This window comes from Melanotaenia boesemani, chromosome 20 (assembly GCF_017639745.1).
Source record: "Melanotaenia boesemani isolate fMelBoe1 chromosome 20, fMelBoe1.pri, whole genome shotgun sequence".
Lineage (NCBI taxonomy): Eukaryota > Metazoa > Chordata > Actinopteri > Atheriniformes > Melanotaeniidae > Melanotaenia > Melanotaenia boesemani.
The window spans coordinates 9,114,082-9,135,013 of record NC_055701.1 but is presented as its reverse complement, the minus strand read 5'-3'; the positions used below and the strand labels follow the sequence as shown (position 1 = coordinate 9,135,013).

General features: G+C 41.4%; 1 protein-coding gene across 3 annotated transcripts in view; it reads left to right on the top strand.

Annotated features, from left to right (window-relative positions):
- Positions 1 to 20,932, top strand: part of ralgapa2 (Ral GTPase activating protein catalytic subunit alpha 2) — a 95,579-nt gene that overhangs the window by 58,838 nt on the left and 15,809 nt on the right. For all 3 annotated transcript variants that reach the window (XM_041971485.1, XM_041971483.1, XM_041971484.1), the window contains 7 exons: positions 1,750 to 1,927; positions 3,309 to 4,137; positions 6,212 to 6,283; positions 8,193 to 8,316; positions 8,423 to 8,578; positions 11,314 to 11,472; positions 13,240 to 13,367. In XM_041971485.1, the coding sequence (XP_041827419.1) occupies positions 1,750 to 1,927; positions 3,309 to 4,137; positions 6,212 to 6,283; positions 8,193 to 8,316; positions 8,423 to 8,578; positions 11,314 to 11,472; positions 13,240 to 13,367 (1,646 nt within the window). The remainder of the gene's footprint in view (positions 1 to 1,749; positions 1,928 to 3,308; positions 4,138 to 6,211; positions 6,284 to 8,192; positions 8,317 to 8,422; positions 8,579 to 11,313; positions 11,473 to 13,239; positions 13,368 to 20,932) is intronic.

Below are 20,932 nucleotides of genomic sequence, written 5' to 3'. Positions count from 1 at the left end.
TCAAACAGGACTCTTTGTCCAATTGATAAGCTCAGGCTCTAAACGCTTGTCCTGGATATTTGAATGGAATATGTCTTAATATGAGAGAGACTGCAGCTGCTATGAAAGCAAATACAATTAAACATGATTGGTTGTCTATCAGCACACAAAAGGCATGGACCCTCTGGGTTCCATTTGAGATGTGACAATATTAATGCAATATCAGGACCAAAATCTCTACATTTCCACAGAGTCGTTGGCTGCTAATTAATCTGTTTACCAAGCAGAGAGTAGCTTCCCCAATAGAAAACATCTCCTTTTATTCCATTATTGACCATTGTCAGTGACAAGGTTTTTCATCCTTCATGGTCCTGTAATTACAGCTTCATGCATATGTATTTTTTATGGCATGATAACTCTTAAGCCATTAAATACAACCACTGTTAAGCTTATGGTAAGGTTTTCATGCATTGTGAAATACAGAGAAAAATGAGAAAAGTTCAGTTATGGTGACTAGCGTCATGTGTATGGCTGTAAAATGCAACGTTGCACTAGACCTAATTGGTTCATTGAAGTTGTGCTCAAGCTTCTCCATCTGCTCTCTCTGCCTGCCTCAGCAGCCAGCTGCACCACCAGAGTGTGGGCTGGTGTGTGTGAATGTGTGTGTGTGTGTGTGTATGAAGGAGAGGGCAGCAGCAAGGATAGGTACATTTTTGCATTGGCACACAAGTCTCTGTGTTATTATTTGATTTAGTGGTGTACATAGTGTACTCGCATCTCCATACAATATGTGTCCTTCTAACTACAGTAAGCTTGTTTTACTGTGTGTTACCTTCCAGGAAATGTTGCTATGCGAGTTGCAGTCACTTAGTTGTCAGGCACAGCCGTGGGTCCCCCCCCCCCCCTCCTCCTCTACCTCTCCACCGAGGAAGCTCTTTGGGGCTTTGGTGTAGCAGCTGTTTGGTTCAGGTCTTTTCAGCATCAAGCCGTCAATCCCTCCCCCATGCACTCAGCGGTCTGCTTGGTGGAAGCATCCACATACTGTCTACATTGCCCCACACAATACTGTTAACATGGCAGGGCCAGCCTGTCCCTCTGAGTGTCTCTCAACCAAGTGTGAGTGTATGTGTGTGGACTGAATGGGATTAGCCCCTTGCATGGCTTTACCCAAGTCGTTCCAGTCTGAATAAGAGGGGCCCTCATCTACATACATTAGGCATATGTTTTACCCCTTCAAATAATTTTACCTCCACTCAGATTCTACATTATACAAGTGTGTTTTTGAATACATGTGGGTAAGCATGTATGTTTGTGGTGGGAGCTGTACAAGGATAAAGTCTTAATTAAATCAAACAGTGTAAACCTGTCCAATGGCTGTAATCAACTGCCCCAGTGCGCCTTATCTAGCCCTGCCAACGGATGCTCTGCCATCTGTTATGTAGATCGATACACTCACACATCACAGGAGAAATGGATTAGTGGCAATAAAGACCCTCTTTTCTTCAACCCCTCCCTTCCCACGCTTGTCTTATGATGTAAATAGACCATATAGTTCTCTTTCACATGATTTTGGATCTTATCCATCTATAGCAGGTCTGCAGAAACATCACTGTACACTTTTCAGAAACCATCCTATCTAACAAGATTGTGTCTTGTTATTTACGATGAGTTGAAGTTAAGTCAAGCACCTCCTATTGTCACGCTGTAGAAAAATGAACCAAGCGCACTTCCATTTGGAAATAATCACTACCCCTTCCCCCTTTTGCTCAGGTGCTGCACTGCTGTGTGTCCGGCTCCAACTTGTACACTCAACAAAGCCACTATCTTCTCCGTTTGTCTGACTTGTCCAGTGACTATGACCTCATGTTGGGTCAGGTTAAATGTTTTGAGCCGCCACCCTCCCAGACAACCACCACAGACTTTGGCAACCTGCTCACTGTAGCTGAGGGTAAGAACACACTTTTACATCATGTTACAGCTTAATTTATGACTTGTAGAATATGAGTACATGTGTTGGTATTTATGGATAAATATGAGGGAAAAAACACTAAACTGATTTTTCCTTTCATGCATTACATCACAGCTGATGATGTCAGTGCAAATTTGTCCTGCTCCCCACCAGTCTAAAAAAACTGAAAGAAAAAAAAAAACCTCAGAAAAAACAAACTCTTAAGTAGACCATTTATTTGGAGACTCTCCATTAGACGTCAATGTCTTATTAAAAGTATGAAAAGAAAATCAACCATTACAGGGAATGGATTGTTCACATTAGTGCTCAGTCCTAAAGGGAAGATCCATTATGGGGTTTTGATAAAAATTTATCAGGGTTTTTTTCTTTTTTTATTTCTTTTTTTTTCCTTAACGTTCTTTTTTGTGACCTTGTGATTCCATTAGGCAACATAGCCCTCTCTCTGCCTTGTGTCCCCAACTTCTAAAAAGTCACAAAAGCCCAAATAAGAGAGTGCAAACGTCTACTAAAACAATGCAGATGTAAATTGAAGCTTTTGTCAGAAAAATTTCACAGCACTTCTGCTTTTTCTTTTTGTTCCTATATTTTTTTCACAGCTGCACAGTGTCTTGGTAGAAATAACAAAACACTATCAAAAGGGCAAACCAAAGAGTGCTGGCCTAGTTATATTCATGCCCTCACCTCATATTGATCAAGTCACATCAAAGGGCCAGTGCATCTCTAATGCAGCTTGGCTTGCTCTCTAAAGAGCTTTCTCCACTTTGATGGGGGATGATGGTATTGATAGTACTGTCACAATGCAAAAGTGCATCTTCTTGTTTTTCCCACATCACGGCAGAATAAAGCTCGGCATGCCTTTCACTTGGGAGTAAAAACCTGGGCATTTACATAAATGCAATCCACAGAGCAGAGTTCTATTCAGCATCCTGTAAAGATGGTTGTTCTCATTAGTACTTGGCCAGTCTCAATGCTTACCTATTGTAAGAAGACTCAATGGGCTTTTCAAAGTTGTCTCTTATGATTAGATACTACCTACTTAGAGGTGTGCTGGCCAAGCTTTTGTCAGAAATGAATAAAGTACCTCTATTAGTAATCATGAATGAGATTTCGCTGTGTGTAAAAAGAGCTAATAGAGATGATGGCATATCTACACACAAATGTAGGGCTTTTTAAATATGGTTTGCAAAATCTACATTGTGTATGTTATAAAAGTCATAAATGTGTAGCTATATTTTAAATCTGGCAGGGTTTTTTCTTTTTTCTTTTTACAATTAGTTACGTTATATACTTTCTATCGTGTGTTTTACCTCAAAGATTTTCTCAGTAATTTCATTCTTATGGCTTCGTTTCCATCTAACAGAAAAACGGCGTCGAAACATGGAGCTGATACCTCTGACAGCACGGATGGTCATGACTCACCTGGTCAACCATCTTGGTCATCATCCGCTGAGCGGCGGCCCTGCTCTTCTGCATAGCCTTGTGACCGAAAACCATGACAACCCATATGTGGAGTCATCTGAGCTGTCCTCTGAGGTCTTTAAAAGCCCAAACCTGCAACTCTTTGTCTTCAATGACAGCACACTGGTGTCCTACCTACAGATCCCTGCTGAGACACCCACTGTTTGTCAGCCCCCCCACCCATCCTCCCAAGTACGCGTCATTGTTCGAGACATCTCGGGCAAGTACTCGTGGGATGGCACAATTCTATACTGCACCACACAGGAGGACTCCATTGATGTGGGGGTTTTTCATGCAGTTGACCTCCAGCTTTCAGACTCTAGCACACATAGCAGAAACCAGCCCACCTCTCCAATAAAAGGACAATACAAAAATCATTTCTCATTCTCAGACTCCCTCTCTAACTGTTGTGAAGAGGATGAGGTCGATGTTTTGGATACACTTTTGGAGAACCTTAGCCACAGCAGCCCAGAATGCCTGCCTCAGCCGCAACTCAGGCTCAATCAGCCTGCACCATCCCCCCATGGCATGAACTTGGAGCAAGAGAGCGCCATACTGGAGGCCATTCAACGTCAGAATCAACAGGAGGAGGAGCAAGTAAGGAGGTGGGATGCTGATGTAAGCTTTCGGGCTGCCTGCCAAAAGCAACCCTCCCACCAGGAGCCCAACGCTCCCTTCTACTTCTGTCGACTACTCCTCAATGATCTTGGCATGAACTCTTGGGATCGCAGGTATTACCAACAGAAGCTGACTACAGCCATTTTTCTGATTTTCACTGTACAAGAGAGTGAAGAGACAAATGAAACTGGGGTTGCAGTAAGTCATACTGAGTATTCGTTGCTCAGTGTAGGTCTTCATTATTCAGTCTGCAACCTACAACTTGAATATAGTCAAATTGTGTTCAGGAAAGACTGCAGTCAGACAATAGGAGGCTCCCTTCATGCTGAAAGTATGCTGGGAATTTTGTGTACTCTTTAAAAACTTACATGTCTGCATAGATATTACCAAAGATATAACATTTGCACAACCCAAAAACCTGATAGACATTCTTGTTGAACAAATAGGAAAAATACTAACCCAATATTGCATATGTGTTAGTGGCCAAAGTAAGTAAAGCTTTGAATCTGTAGTTAATTAAGCTGAAATTAGTCTGCCATTTCAAACAATTGAATGGCACCTAGCTGTGAATGGATGCCCTCTTTTATTTAGGTTCAATACATTTGAACCTTCTCTTTTAAGTAGGTTTAAACGTATTGCAAGTCTAAGTCATGCAATACGTTTGTGGCAACGTAGGATGGCATAAACAGAGAACCACAGTTGCTCTCATATCCCAATTGTTGATGCTTTCGTGGCTGGAAGAGGTTACAAAACAATCTTTTTAGAGTCTGGATCTCACAGGTTAAAGGTCAAAATTACCTTAATCAGGTGTGGTGAATGTAAAAAGATCTTTCCAACAACAAGGTGTCTTTAGCATGTGACATGTGATGGTCCGTTGTACCTAGGAAATAAGACCCATATAGTCCCTGCTTGTTAGGTTATACTGTTTGAAAACTCAGACACTCTGGTTTGTGCTTGCAGAGCTGAGCATTTCTGATTAGTGGAGTACTTAGATAATTTTGCTCATGTTAGCTCTGAAATTTGTTTCCTTCCAGGTATAACAGGAATTGTTGGTACTACAAGTAAACATGCTTTACCAAACGTTGCTAGTAATGCTTAGTTCAACCATAAAGGGACTGATGAAAAGTGTTTGAGTGCAAGCTGTGGGGGCCAAGTAAACTTGAAAGGTAATTAGGAAAAGGGAGCCCAGACCAGAAAAAAACAAAACAGGTATACATTTTTTACTTACTAAAAACAGGTTTCTCACTTAACATAATCATTTTTTACCCAAAAAAGGCATTGCAGCCCGGAAAAGAGTATTGGAAACATCTGTGGACCACTGAGACCAAAGTGGAACCTTTTGGCTGTAAAAAAAAATGAAGTCAGAATAAAAGTCAGAATAATTAGTCAGTAAATCAGTAAATTTTAATAACAAACAAACGTTATTGTGACCAAAAAAGTCAAGATAACTTTTTTTTTACTTTTAAGGTCCAAGTCAGGCCTCTACTTGATCCAACAGAAATGTTGAAAACATTTCATGTGAACTGCATGAACAGCAGTAAACTAAAATTCCTCTTAGCCATTGTTTAGGACGGAAAAATTATTACCACATTAGTACCAAAGCAAACCTTAGTTTACTTATATAGCTGACATACTGTAGGTGATGCTCTCTCAGTAAAAGAAAAAACAGCAGAGCAAAAGATTGTCTTTATCTTGTTTGACCACAGTGGTGGAAATTTGATTTTGTCTTTGGTTATATTTATGCAGAAATTTAAGCACTATGAAAGCATACACACATTTGAAGCACCACTGTAACTCAGCTGTTGGCTGCTTAGTTAAAGAGAGAGCAGCACTGAAGGCACATTGGAGTCTGCTGTGTCTTAATCTCCTCTCCACAGGGTAAAAGTGCCCAGCTGTTTTCACTAAGGTCCACAGAGCCACATCTTTGTGGTGCTGTCTCGTAAATTAAAGGCTTACACCTCTTAATGGTGATGGTGCAACACGCACAAAGCAAATAGGAGATTGTGTTTTGCACCTGTGCCTTTTTCACTTTTGGTAATCAAAACTGCATCACAACTTTGGCAGCAAACTTCAGTTTTAATGGTTTGTATGTTGACTGTTGGATCTCTGTTGGATGTTCATAATAATAATGTCTCATGGACAGTATTGAAAATCTCACACCTAACCAATGTTATTTTTGTCAAACAGGAAAAGCTTCCATTTGCTGAAGAAAAACTCTAAACTTTTAAGGGAGCTGAAGAACTTGGACTCCAGGCAGTGGTAAAGTTTTATATTGTGTTGAATTACAAATTGGTCTAGCTTTAGGTTTGTCTGAGATACCAGTGAACACATGGTTGTCTGTGATTTAGTACCCAGTGCAGCCTTTAAACAAACCTGTTTGAATTGAAGTTTCTCTAATAGCATTCTCCTCAATAATCTATGCTGCACCTCCTGACAACAGCCCTCAACGTTTGCCATCATTCTTGTTCTGGTATTACTGTCTCTTCTTAAAATAGACTCCAAACCCAGTGCATGAGATGGGCTTGTTAGATAATGTCCTCCAGATTGGACCTTTTTCTTGCAGATGGACAGACTTGCATTGGAAATAACAACCTGTGCTCAAACATTTGAAGTGCTACTCTTGGATGATGTTCATTCACCTGTTTATTTGGTTGAAAAAGAATTGACAGAGCATGACACAAAACTTTTTCCTTAACAACAACTCATTTTAAAACAGGGAGAAACAAATCATTCAATCGCATTTGGATTTTAATTTCTAAAACAAATACCTCCACGAGTCTAATTATGCAAATAAGTCTGCAGAAAACAGAGTGCTTGCAGACCTGAATGAGTTGCTGCACCTGGTTGATTTATAAGAAATATAATCCAAGCAAGAGCTGTCAGGTGAGCAGTGGAAAGGATTATGAACCTTTCAAAAAATGTAATTCAGCTTTGAGTGTGGCACAGGATTTTGGTTGTTTTTAATAAGCTGTGCCTAAAGTTTGAAGCATCTAGAAACAAAAGGAAGGTTTAAATTAAAACGTACAACTAAACCAAGGAAAATGTCTAAACATCAGTACAGAAAATCTACCAATATACCTTGGAAATAGAAAATGCACAGGAAAGTAGATGGAAAAACAACTGGGCAGAAAGATGTTTGTGACCAACAGTAAGAAACCAGTTTACATCCAGAAAAGCCTAATGTAGAATAAAAAAGAAAACAATGTTACAGTGAGATAAAGAGAAGTAGTCATGGACTGTGGAAGACTGGATAAAAGTAATATTCAGTAATAAATCACCAGTCTGCATTGGGGAAACGGATGATGGTGGGGCTTTTGTTTGATGGAAGTACAAGAAATATGACTGCTTTAAAGACAGTTGTAGTCATTGATGATAAAAGGTTACATGTCAGGTAAAGGCTGAGAGGCAATGGCAGTATTACTGCTACAGATAGAGGTTTATTTTCAAATTTTAGACCTTTCTTTATTATTTCATCAATCCAAAGTTGGTTTGTTGATGGTTATTTTCTTGAAAGCAGGTTGCCACTGAGTAAAACATGCATCCTAGTTGATTCAGTCACATGTTGACGCAGCCTAATGCAGATATAAAGAAAGTCAAGATGGACCGAGGTTGTATTTAGATCAAGGTGGTCCAGTACACACAAAAATAATCTGTCCTGTAGATGCAGTTTGGGACCACCTACTGATCCGATGTGACTCCACAAAGACAGCGGTTTTGCAACTCGAGCGTTTTCTCACTCTTTGTGTTTCTGTAAATATACATGGTAAAAAGCAGCATCAAAATCTCAAAGAATCTGTGCCATCATAAAAGTCAGAGGAATGTTTGTTGTATTTTATTTATTTATTTTAAATTACTCCAAATATTTTTCCTCCTAAAAAAAGGAGGGAAAAAAGCATATTTTACAAACCCAGAATGTTCTATTTATGAAATAGTTTTGTATCATTTCTGTTATCTATCTATCTTTGTATCTTTATACCTAAAACAGCTCAATGAGCACCCCTCCAAAAGTGTTCATTCTGTTGGGTTTGGGGTCTTTTCATCCTTGTGTCACAGCATTGTCATTTAAGATGGCTAAAACAGTCTCCAGTTTTTAAAGTTCTGTCTCATTTTTAATTCAGCTGCTGTGTTGTTTTCCTTAATGTTTCATACCCTGTATTTTTTCCTGTAGTCGAGAGACACACAAGATAGCCGTGTTCTACATTGGAGAAGGCCAAGAAGACAAGTGCTCCATCCTGTCTAACAGTGCAGGCAGCCAGGCTTATGAAGACTTTGTATCTGGACTAGGATGGGAGGTGCCAACAGCCAAATCTTTTGAATCAGCTGATTATAAACTAAATATGCTGTACACATTCACATTTGGAGTACACCAAATACAATGTACAATAAATTATCTTACAGGTGGACTTGGCCACGCACTGCGGCTTCATGGGAGGCCTCCAGAGGAATGGCAGCACTGGGCTAACAGCTCCTTACTATGCTACCTCCACTGTGGAAGTCATTTTCCATGTATCCACGCGAATGCCATCTGACTCTGATGACAGCCTCACCAAAAAGGTAAAACATCACATTTGTCTTATTTTTTTTTTAACCTGTATTATGATACTCTCTGACCAGTCCCACCTGTCTGTTGCAAATGCATTATCAACCATGTATTGAACCAATGCCAAACATCAATGCTGAGCATATCAGGAAAACGGCGTAGATGCTTCTTTGCACATTTGATGCAGTGAAATGGCTACACAGCCATGTCTGTCCACAGCAGTGTGGTATTGTAGCCGTCAGCTCTGTGTTAAGCTGTGATCAGGAGGTGTGACTCCAGAGTACGGGCATTGATTAGTGACCCTGGTCAGGAAGGCCTGAGGAGTAGAGAATCGCAGGCGCGTGAGTGAAGAGAGGGCATGTGCTGCTGTGGTAATGACTATGATTCTGCCAGCCCCTGCCCCCCTCCCTGTGTGCTGTGACCAGAGCCTGGATTCAGCCATTAGCTCTCCCTGCTAGGGCAGGCGCCGGCCGGATGCCGGCAGGATCCTTTTATCCAATTCCTGCTGCCGCCACAGGAGCAATCGATTGGGTTCTGCAGTGGGATTCTAAGCCGTAGTGCAGCAGTAGCAGTTAGCACGAAGAAATGAGCCTCAAGGCCCCTGCCCGCACTGCCAATCTTCTCATACAGTACCCTGCTGGGGAGGGAAATTCATCAGGCTCTTCTCATATCCAACCACAGTACTGCCTTCAACAGACTTTACACCTTTCCATTTCACAAATAATACAATATTCATTCCAAACTCATCCTGAACCTGTTTTTATGGCCTCATAAATTAGAGAAAAGATTTTGACTTATCCTAAATAGAGTGAGGTGCTGGAGGGGTTGCCATCCCCAGAGCGGAGTGTGGTGTAGTCCCGTTCATTTCACCAGGAACTTGTATAATTACTCATGCTCACTTTCCACATATCTCTTGCCACAGGTCTGACAAAAATTGGCAGGCTAGCTGCTGGCGAAAATGCTTCAGAAAAAGTTGGCAGGTAAAGGAAAAAGAAATTGGTACGAGAAACAAGCTTTGTCTGTGTCCAAGTAGGATGTTTCTCTGTCAATTTAAAAATAACACTTAGTCCAGCAGTCACCTACTTTTCTGCCTGTAACCATAGAAGCATAGGGTGGGGGGTTAGCTCTAGCTGAGCACATTGCGTGTTTGAGGATGATGGAGAGTGTGTGTGAATGTGTGTGTGTGTGTGTGTGTGGTAGTGGTGGTGGGGGACGGGGGACCAACCCCAGCAAAAACAAAAAAAAAAGGAAACAGGGAAAACCATGCATTCCTCAATCCAATTGTGAGTTTTAGGGCAGCACAAGTAGCAACAGTAGCAGCTGGCTTCAGTAATGTGGTTATAGAAGCGACCTGCAGGGTTGGGGTCAGGCCATGTAGACTTGTGTGTGTGTGTGTGTGTGTGTGTGTGCGTGTGTGTGTGTGTGTGTGTGAAAGAGAGGGAGATAGACGGGTGCCTTAGCTATCACACTCACCCTGAGGCATTACAGCTTAACTGGGCTGCTGCAGGTTGTTTTTATAAGGAGCCGCTTTTGTTCTGTGGTTCTCTGGTTTTCTGTTTCTATATATATATGAATCCCATTGGCTGGGTGGGAGGTCAAAGAGGGCTAATTGGACAAGAGCCTTTGACTTGAATCACATTTTATTTAAAAAGTCCCAAACATTTGGATCTGATTAACTAGGGGTAAATAGATTGGTTCAGAAGATGATTGATTCGAGCATAAGCATCCTCATTAAACTTGTCATTCAGCTCATCCAAATGCTAATATCTTAACCCAAATTAACATCCTGGTGTTGATTGTCTTCTGCAAATGCATATTCAACATTTTCTCTGAAATTGTCCCAGTGACTGACCTGCTTGGTACCTGCTGATCCTTGGACAGACAGACTGAACTGGCAAGCTTCAGTAATCAGCATGCCGTGGATTTGTTTAAGATTACCGTATTACCATAATTAAGGGCTTATAATAGAATGTGCTAATTGCATTTTTTGGTGGCAAGGGCATGTTTCTTAATGGCTCATTAGGCCAGCAGTACATGGACAGATGTTTTCTCCTGAGTAGAGGCCTACTTTTCAATGTCCATGGTACTCCAGAAATTTGAAGGGGTGCTTGGTTCAACATCACTGGACTACCATCTAATGGCTCATTTTCACTTGTCAGAGAATATAATGTAGCTGTGTTCATCTGTTTTAGTTTGCAACAGGGAAACCTGTTTATTTTTTTTTAAAACTAGCATCTGCCAATTTCCTGTCATTTAAGTGCTTCTTGTTGTGCCCAGTTTCATTTGTGTTTGTGAATAGAGTGGAAATGGGAAGCAATTTATTCCCTGATGGGAAAGGTTAATTGGATTTGAATTACTTCATTTTAAAATGCTCAATTTTGTCTATTTTATGTTTACTATTTGAATTTGTAATGAAAAATAAATCTAAAAAAGTGTTGCAACCAGAACACAGACCTTGATTTAAAACATGGTTTTTACGTGCTGCGTGCAGCGATGAACGCCGGTTCATTTTTCTATAGCACCTTCGCTGACATTACTTACCAGTAAACAATTCTTAAACAGTCATTCTGTTCCCAATTTCTCTTCTGCATCAATTAACTCCTCAGTCTCCTAGAGGTTAAGTGCAGACTGGATAAACCAAGTGTCATGCCATAATCCACTTAAATTTGTGTTCCTGTTATCACCAAAGCAGTGAAAATTACATGCACTTGCAAGGTTCTTGATTAGGCTGATTTTGTTTGTCTGGCAGCTGCGTCACCTGGGCAATGATGAGGTTCACATTGTGTGGTCTGAGCACACCAGGGACTATCGACGTGGCATCATCCCAACTGACTTTGGAGATGTGCTCATTATCATCTATCCAATGAAGAACCACATGTATTTCATCCAGATCATGAAGAAACCCCAGGTAAGACACTGTTGAGACTACAGATCCCTTCTCACGATGACCATTCGAAACTTGTCACTGTAGGGAAAGCATAGGTGTATTAATGACCTCTGCACTCAGCTTTGGAGGAAGGTCCTGCCCTCGCCCATGCTGTTTCACTTTGATGGCTCACCTTATGGAAGTGAGCCATCATTAATTCCATTGCTACTTTTCTTACTGTAACAAGCTAAATTGTATTTCATAAAAAATCCATACAGACATCGCCCCACTGTTCTTTCTTTTTCTTTTTTGTCTGTTTATGAGTAAATGCAGTCCTTCGGTCTTTCGTTCAGTTCACTTTGCTCTGAGTTTCTGCTGTTGCGTTTTCTGTCTGAAGCCCCCCCCCCCCCCCTACTCCAGTAGTGCATTATTACCCACACTGTGGGTATGTGCTCTCAGAAATGGTTACTGCCCTTTGTTGGCTAGCTTTCATCTTGGTTGCTCCATAGTACTGCTCTCAACGTGTGGCCTACCAGAGGACAGTAATGTTTTTTTTAAACCTGTGATGGCTTGTTTCAGCTGTTCAGATATCTCCATTTCAACATGAATATTATTCAAGTAATGTAATAACAGAACCTGTTTATTTTTCTCTTTTCCAATATGTTTCCAGCATGTAATAATATACAAAACGCTTGTCTTATTAACTAGACTTATTAATTCCTGATAAAGTCAAAAGAAAAAGAGCACTGCTCTGAAAGAACCAATTAATCTCCATTATTTTATAGTGTTTAACCAGTGTCCTCACTTAGATACTACTTTACTGTGTTGTTTTTTTACTTGTCTATCAGTTCTCTAATATAAATCATCATAGAACCAATTTATTGTCCTCCATTTTTATCAAAATGTTAAAGTATGTTTAGACTAAAGCTAAAATTTCAACATGATGAAATTATTTTATCTTTGGAGTTTGTTTCTCTTTGGAAATTTGCAGACTTTTTCAAAAATAAGCAAATGAATTTCAGCAGAAACACTCGAATAAATGAATGTTCAGAATAAATACGTGAACACTTTATATTTTAGCTGCAGCCAAAGACAGCCCTCATTATTGGGACACAGGCACAAGAAGAGCTTCACCCTAACCCCACCCATGGAAAGTTAGTCATTTATAGAAATCTGTATCCACCTCAAAGATGCTGTAAAACCATCTGCTCAGATTTTTTATGTTTTTTTTATAACCCCAGTTATCTTATGCGCATTTCATAAAGTCATATCATCTCTGGAAAAAGTGTTTATTCTTCAGTTTGACTGGAGATTTCAACTCTCTGAACTGCCAAGTTAAAGACAGCAGGACCTTTTGGAAAGACTTTGACATTCACGTCAACTTCCAGGTCAATGACTATTGAGCTTCAGTGATTAAGGGCCCCTTTCCAATATGCATGAACAGACGCGTGTACCCACACACACTCAGGCTGTTGCTAAAATTCATATTGCCTATCCTTTGTATTTGTTCAGCAGCTCAGTATGAAGGCATTGTGTAGTATTGTCATTATAATTTCATTTACCTAACATTGATTCACATTAGATATATGTGCTTGTCATGCAAAGTTAGGTACAATCCCATTTTAACTTGAACCTCTGCCCTAAACAGATGGAGGATCCGTTTGAGAACAAAAACAGGAAGGTTTTTAATCAACCCTCATTTTATTTTTTTCTTGCATGTGATGGGACTCAAATTAACTTATTAACTTCAGAACAGTGTCTAATTTTCTTTCTGTTCTTGCTAACGCTCTTTTATTCTGATTTTCTTAGGTTCCTTTCTTTGGACCTCTGTTTAATGGCGCAATTGTCACTGGGACACTGTTGCCAAGCTTGATACGGGCCACCTGTATCAATGCCAGCAGAGCTGTCAAGTCCCGCCTGACTCTCTACCAGAGCTTGTATCCTTTATACCTCAAACCATTCGCTTCAATGGCTCTTCACTATCTCATACAGGAATAGCTCATCATAGGGAATGCAGCATTATTAACAGATCAGCCAATAAATACCTTAATAGCTCAGATCATGAAGCCTGTCATTTTGCCATATTTTTTTATGTTGTTCCCAATTGATGCATAACATCAATGAGCTTAAATTTTCTGCAAGGGGCAAAACCCTTCTGGGTAAATTCATTGAGACATGTGGCGTACATGTCATGTTAGGCAGTGTACACAGCTGAGTGCTGACAGTGATCTTTATGGGCTACCTGATTTACATACAACTATTAGACCAGAGCTGTTTCACAGCCTGCAGCAAAATGGGAGGTTGTGGGCCTGTTTTGGGTAGGAGTGCAGATAATGTGTCATCATCTATCATGACCATTTTATGGATGAAAAGGAGAGCCAAAATAAAAAGCACCATGAACAAATAAGTGCATGTAGGCACAAGCGCATTGACACACACACTTGCATGCATCCCTCCACCCATCCCACAGTGTGCCGTTAAGAGTCTGACTCCAGCTGTAGTTGTCAGTTGGTTTAAAGAGAGTGTAATTACCAATGGAGATGAATTAGCATGTGAATGCCAGCAGCACAGAGTTGGGGGTGAAATGGGGGCAGAATCGGGATGGCCCCTTGAGGGGGAAACCTGATCTCCCTTAACACCCAGCTCCTCCTCGGACAGCATGTACAGCACCGCCTCACCAGAACCATGCTGTCCCTCTGGCGGTTGCTATAGAAACCGCCCCCAAGGATGTTTTATTTGGTAGAAAGACTAGTTTTTTGTTTTTGGTTTTTTGTTTTCTTTTTTAAGACACTGGCATATTTGAACTTGCTGTTTTTAAAAAGTATTATCAAGTCCACGTGCCACAGACATTTGCAGCAGAGGCTTTAAATCTTTGATCATACTACAACACACATGTGTGTAAGTATGCATCCGGCTGCATGTGTTTCACAATGCATCACATCGCCTGGCCCCCCAACCCAATATCAGGCTGTGTCTGTGTGTCCCTTGGGGCATCCTGAGTGACAGATGTCTGTTACCCAACGCCAAGTGAATTAGCCCAGTGTGATTCTTCATGCCAGAGGGGGAGCAGCCATAGGCCTGCTTGCCTCTGAGAGCCTCAGGGAGTGGAGTTGATGGAGAGGGAGGTGAATCTATGCCGGGCCAGAAAGCCTTACCTGGCATTCCTTAGCAGAGGACCGGTCAGCACAAAGACACGATCTATGAGAGGAGATAAGCTCTGCCTCTGGAGCTCTGGCACTGATCGACTGCCAGGCCTCACACACTCCAAAAGAGGAGATGAATGAGTGCGCCAAGCAAAGCGCACTGCCAGTATGAGGATGTGCATGTCTGCTGTTTGTCTGCTGAGCTAGAGTTCCTGTGAGGACAGTGGCAATGTTTAAACAAAATTAATAGGAAAAACACTTGGTGTCATGTTAAAGTTATAAATCAAGATTTCTTTAGAGAGTTAGTGTTACTGAATGTTCTGAGTGGAAAAGTGTCCAGCTGTGGTGTGAGCTTGACGTAAAATGTCTTGAGTTACTTCGGCCTTCTTCAATTGTTTCTTTTAGCTTCTTAGGAAATGCAGCCTATCTGTCACAAACTGGAACAATGACCCAATGTCTTTTTTTTTCTTTCAGGATGTTTTCTTTTTCTTTCTTTTTGGTACAAGATGAAAATCCTCATCCTTAGTTTACCCCTTCACAGTGCCTTAACAATCCACAGCCTACTCTCTGCCTGTGAGGCCACTCTCCAAGGTAATTAGTTGAATATTTGTTCAAAGAGAAGCTATATGACCCCTGTGTGTCCAGATAAAAGACCAGTATGGCTCTGCAGCCCCCCTCTCTTGCTCTGTCACAAGGCTCGAGAGGACTCCAGCAGTCTGCTGCAACGCTTGCAGAATCTCTCAAGCTAATAGGATTTGATATTGAAAAATGACCACCAGCAACATTGTAGGAAAATACACACAAATGGGCAACAGGAGTGTTTTTCAGATGGATACTACCCCTTCTCTATGTTCCCCCCATTATACCCTTTATCTGTCCCTGTTTCCCTTTCCTCCCACACTGATTTGTTAAATCTTCTCAGTTGCATATGCTTTCTTGCATCATGTGCAGCCCTCAATGTCAGTTTTAATTTTTGTCACTTTCTTATAGAACACATCGGCCTCATACAGTAGGCATCATATCACAAGCCTCTTACAGACAGCTCATAATGTATCATTTATTATTTATATGCGTGATGGAAAATGCAGCTGGTCTGGCATTGTGGTTTGAGTGTATTCTCTGGAACGTGTCCCTCCTTTCACAGCTGCATTGTCAGGACTTATGATCACAAAAGGTTCAATCTAAAAAAAAAACTTTTAAAAAATTATTCCGTAATTATATTTGCTTAAGTGAATGCCACTTTGCACTTCTCCCGATGGAGCATATACCCCCTCTTATAGGGCTTATAGTTTGAAAGAGATGAGTTTGTTTGTGTCACCTGAACCCAGACTGGAAGGCCTCGCTGTCAGATTCCATTTACTGTATGAAGAAGGTCCTTCATACTGTCACTATAGAATAATGTCCTCATCCAGAAGGTTGGATTCATTTCTTCAACAAGCACTTGAGTTTGATGCGCTGTCCATCACTCTTTGTGATGGGGATATTGTTAAAGGTAAAAATGGTTCTGTGTGTGTGTTTGTTTGTGTGTGTGTGCTCATGTGTGTGTTTTGGAGATGGCAAGTTACTAATAGGTGAGACAATGCGAAACTGACCTTGATTCAGAGACATAGCCTCCCTACTGGACAGAATCAATATCTTTTGCACACTGCCCTCAGTCCCCATCCTCTGCTCTGACACACAAGTAAACACACACACCCACACACACACACAACCAGATCCATCTCCAGGCAGCGATCAATAACCATAATCTGTTTCTGCCCATCGCCAGTCATGCGAGCCAGGCTTTTAGGTGACGTGAGTGTGTGTGTGTGTGTGAGTGAGTGAGTGTATGAGAGAGAGACTGTGCTGTAACAGAGGAGAGGGAGGTTTGATCCTTTCATTGGAACCCAGTAAGCCGCTGAACTCTGTCATGTTTCCCCACAGACTCACACGAGCATATCTACAGTCCCCCATGTCCATCGGCTAAAACAAGATGTACATAATTTCAGTTGTAAAGTGGAAACATAAAGGATATTATATCCTGTGCACCCTCCTTTCTGTTCTGGTGCTGTATCCCCAGACTCCCATCATAATTATTACAGTCACTGCATTGACACTGACACATTCTCACACCCCTTCTGAGCAAGTTATTGTCCCACTCTCACCCTGTCTTTGTTTGACCAGAGCATGGTCTTTTGTATACTGTAAGATTCTTCACCTAGCGGAGATGAAAGTGCGCCTGTATGCATGATAGGGTGTCATGAATAGGATCTGCCATGTTAGCGTTGTCTCGCATGAATTATTTAGCATTGCTGATAGGTCTAATTTGCCAGCTGTTGTGGCATAACTGTCAGCAGCCTCATAGATAATACTCAGCAGTCTATATCACTATGGAACACAGTGCTTGACTGGGCACAGTGAGAAGCCTGGCTAGACATTATATCCTGGATCCATGCAGTGGTCTGAGCTGATGGGAGTTTAACTAGCCAACTTCCTGTTTCATTGGAAACAAGAGTTGACAGACAAGTAATTTGTTTTACAGAAAAAGTTGCCGGAACTTGTTGAGCCATATATAATTGTCTAAAAGAGTATTATGTTGATGTAAAATTTGAGAAAGTAAGTAGTTAGGTATGTAATAAGTTCGGGGTTAAGTTATGAGTTGGTTCTGTGTTGAAGGTTCCCTGCTTGAAGTTGGCAGGGCTAGCTTGGGCGTTGGCTGGCATTGGCTTTGATAGGGTGGTTGAGAGTTTATGCATTATTTGGGGGACTACTAAGGAAAGGAGGGGTTTCTCCCCCTCTGAATGTTTTAACCTAATCCCATTATCAGTGTAGCGCACTGCCTCCCATCTTTTCCCCTTCTTATCCCCTTCCTCCCACCCTTCTCTCCAGCTGACCAGCTGTTCCTGCCGGGACTCACGACAATGTCCGATGTGTTCAGATCACTGAGTACCCCCCCTCTTCCAATACACACTCACACACAAATGAACCAAGCACAGACCATGCACAACCAAAGCAATTGCCAAGCCCATTGCTAGAGCATAGGATGGCCTAGAGGGAGGAGGGTGTTAGTTTGGGAAAGAAAGGGGGGGTTGCTTTGGGGGTGTGGAGGGGGCAAGCACAGGCCTGTCAAACCCAGAGCCCTGACTCAGGAGGCAGCCCAGCTCGGATGGCATATGGTGTCTAGCTTCATACAACATGCAAAAGTATTCTTTCCCTTCGTCCCCTCTCATCTACTACCCCCCTCTCCCTGTCTCCCTCTCCTGCTGCTAATGCAAAATGACTCATAGCATTACTCATTTTTTTCTCTTCCAGACCCCCACCACCGCACACACACACATACACACACACCAGTTCCTCCTCCTCTTGCCACCCAGCCTGTAACAAAAGGCGTCCAATGCATGGCACCCACACCCTGAAAAGCCCTGGAGGCCCAGCCCAGCCTGCACTCTGGGGTCTGAGCTTCATGGGGGCCGCCCCTTTTAAACACAGGTAGAGCAGGCATGGAACCAGACGGCCAACAGCAGGGACCCAGAGCCCCGCCTGGGGTAGCATACACACACTGCTGGTGTCAAACTGTTGTGCCTGTTAGTGTATTTCAGTTTTTGTTGTTGTGCATATGCTGAGCTATTTTTTGCACCTGTTTTGAACCTTCAGATATATATATATATATATATATTTTCCACACATTTGCAAATACTACATATGACTATATTTTATCATTTACCATTAATAAATCACTTGTTACAGGAAGATTTTTATCCAGTAAAATAATTGAATAATTTGTGCATTAAATTACAAGAATCCATGAAGTTTTCAACTAGTAAAAAAGCAGATACATTAGTATAACCCAAAGAATGTGATGATCTGCATATTATTAAACTTGAACCCCCTCCCCCATGTCCCTCCTCTCTCCGTCTGTTATACATTCGTTTCTGACATCTGTTCACTTGTGAGCTGCAAAGTGAAAGCTACTTTACGTGGAATCGCCTTATCTATCAAATCGTTAACAAGGAATAGGAGTTTCAGGTAGAAATGCATAAACAAGACTATTACAGCTAGTGTTTACAGTGTTTGACATTTTGAGGAAACTTTTTTTCTGTAAATTCACTTAACAGCAAACAATAAATTAAACATTGCTCTACTTATTTTGGCTTGTTTGAAGATTATAATAGTCAAAGAAGTGAGCAATGCTTACAGGTATGCTAATAATATGTATCTGTTGTGATTATCTCCATCAAAATGTTGTCCAAAAGTTCAACAAATGTTAAATATTTGTCTGTAAAAATCAAAATACCTCTAGCCAAGATTCCTTGATCCTAGCATCAACTTGATCAAGCCATTTCTACACTGTCGAGGGGACCCGTTCATTGTGATGCGTGTGTGGTTGTACCGCTTCTAGCGCAGTTGTAAAAACCTGTCTGTCTGCTTTAAGTGATTAGCATCCTGCTAGCTGTTCCATCTGTTACCCTTAGCCCTGTTTAATTAATGAACTTTCTTTTCCACCCCACAGCCAGCCAGTGCAACACTAAAGGAAAAGCTGTTAGTCCTCTCAGGTTATCGTGTTATCCCCCCCACACCACACCCTCCCCAGTTGGTGCGTTCTCATTGATTAGTTATGTTTTGTTTTCCCCTCTTTTGTCTCAGGGTTCTTGAAGGGAGGGTTAATGAGCTTTCCTGGCAAGCAGCAGTGCTTGGAATCTGGGGATAAATAGGAATAATTTTGTTGTTTTATGTGATGGACTTGGCAGAGATGCAAAGCCTCATGCCATCATGCATGTTTGTGTGCATGTGAATGTTTGTGTGTTTGTTTGGATGTGGGTGAATGGCTTTAAGGTGGAGTATATTGCATTTCATCCCTGCTGGTCCATTATTCTTTCTCAGAAACAGAATCAGGAGTACCCTTTAATTGTTGCTTGTGTCACGATTCATCTTCAAGCCATCTCAGCAAAACTCTAGTCCTGTCCTCCTGTTACCATCAAGTAGTCTGTCTTTTTTTCTTCATGTCCCTTCTTCCTTCCATGTCGCTTGCTACAAGGCAGTGAACAGCCCTTTGTCCAGCTAAAGCTGCCCTCTTTTGTTTGTGCGGCCCTTTTTATCCTTTTGCTAATCGGCATGGTCGTGTGCCTGAGTTGGACCCCATATTTCACGCTCAGCTCTCCTTTGTTTGACACACCGCCCCTGATAAGAATCCCAATTCTAGGGCCTCTCTGATATTGAAATCCAACAGCGGAGTAGAAAGAGCCTTCAATCATCCATTATCTGTGCTCTAGTGATTACCATTCAATCTCCCAGGGTCCAGGCTCCTCATCACTGGCCCCAGAGCTGAGGCCATCCCCTGAAACAACCCACATCCCTTAACGCTGTGTCATATTCAAGCATATCCATAGATATTTTTGATGCCGTCTTGAGGCAGCTCCACATTGAATGCTGCTGGGAAATGTCAGTGAAATGTCACTCATCGTACTCCACTGGAATCTCTTGGTCTCTGATGTAGCCCTGGGTTTTGAGGCTGTTGTGAAGACACCTTGTGACATTATTGGGTGCCTTTATCTCTAAATGGCCATTAAAATTTCCATTTTTTTTTTCCTGGTCAGACACTTGGATTGCTCTTTTTTCATTAGGCTACATTGCTTTTAGTGTCGCAGACTTAATTGGCTGTGTTAAGAAGGAATTAGTTGATTATTTATAAGTTCCACATTAATGCCTCTTTAAATGGTTCAAAGGCAGTGTCTGCTCCTCCGCTGGCCTGTGGCCATTGTTCTCTTTCAGAGGATGTCCTTGTGCTCCCAGCATTACCATTTTTGCACTAAATGGAATTTTCTGCATTGACAGACAGAGAAGACTAACAAAGCAATAATAAAAACAAAACATTTAAGTGTGCATCGCTGTGCATTGTCTACCTCTTCTTACAGAAAGCAGCCTTTGATGTGTTAATACTGATAGTCTCTCTTTTATTGTCAAGTGGTGGCTGTGGCTGAAAGCAACGTAGTGAGAGATGTGCGCCGATTCTTCCTGTCTCTCCCCAACGCAACAGGATGTAGTTTAATGTCCAACAATGAGAAAGTATTTTTATGTGCAGAAGCACCAAGGTAGTGGGCTTCTTTTTACGCTGAGGCATGTTTTTTGTCAAACATTACATTAAACTAAATATTAATTTGAGGCTTGACTGATGGTTTTGTGTTTATCGTTTGTCCTGTGCATTCTTGTGTTTAAAATGGAAGAAACATTCTTTTTTGTTTCCACTTATTTAATACTCTAGGTTTGCATAAAAACATCCCTCAGTACCTTTGTTTAATGTAGCGTGCACATCTTCATTAGTTATGTATAGCTTCTAATTACTATTGATGAGACTCTAGCTGATTTGGGTACAAATCTATAGC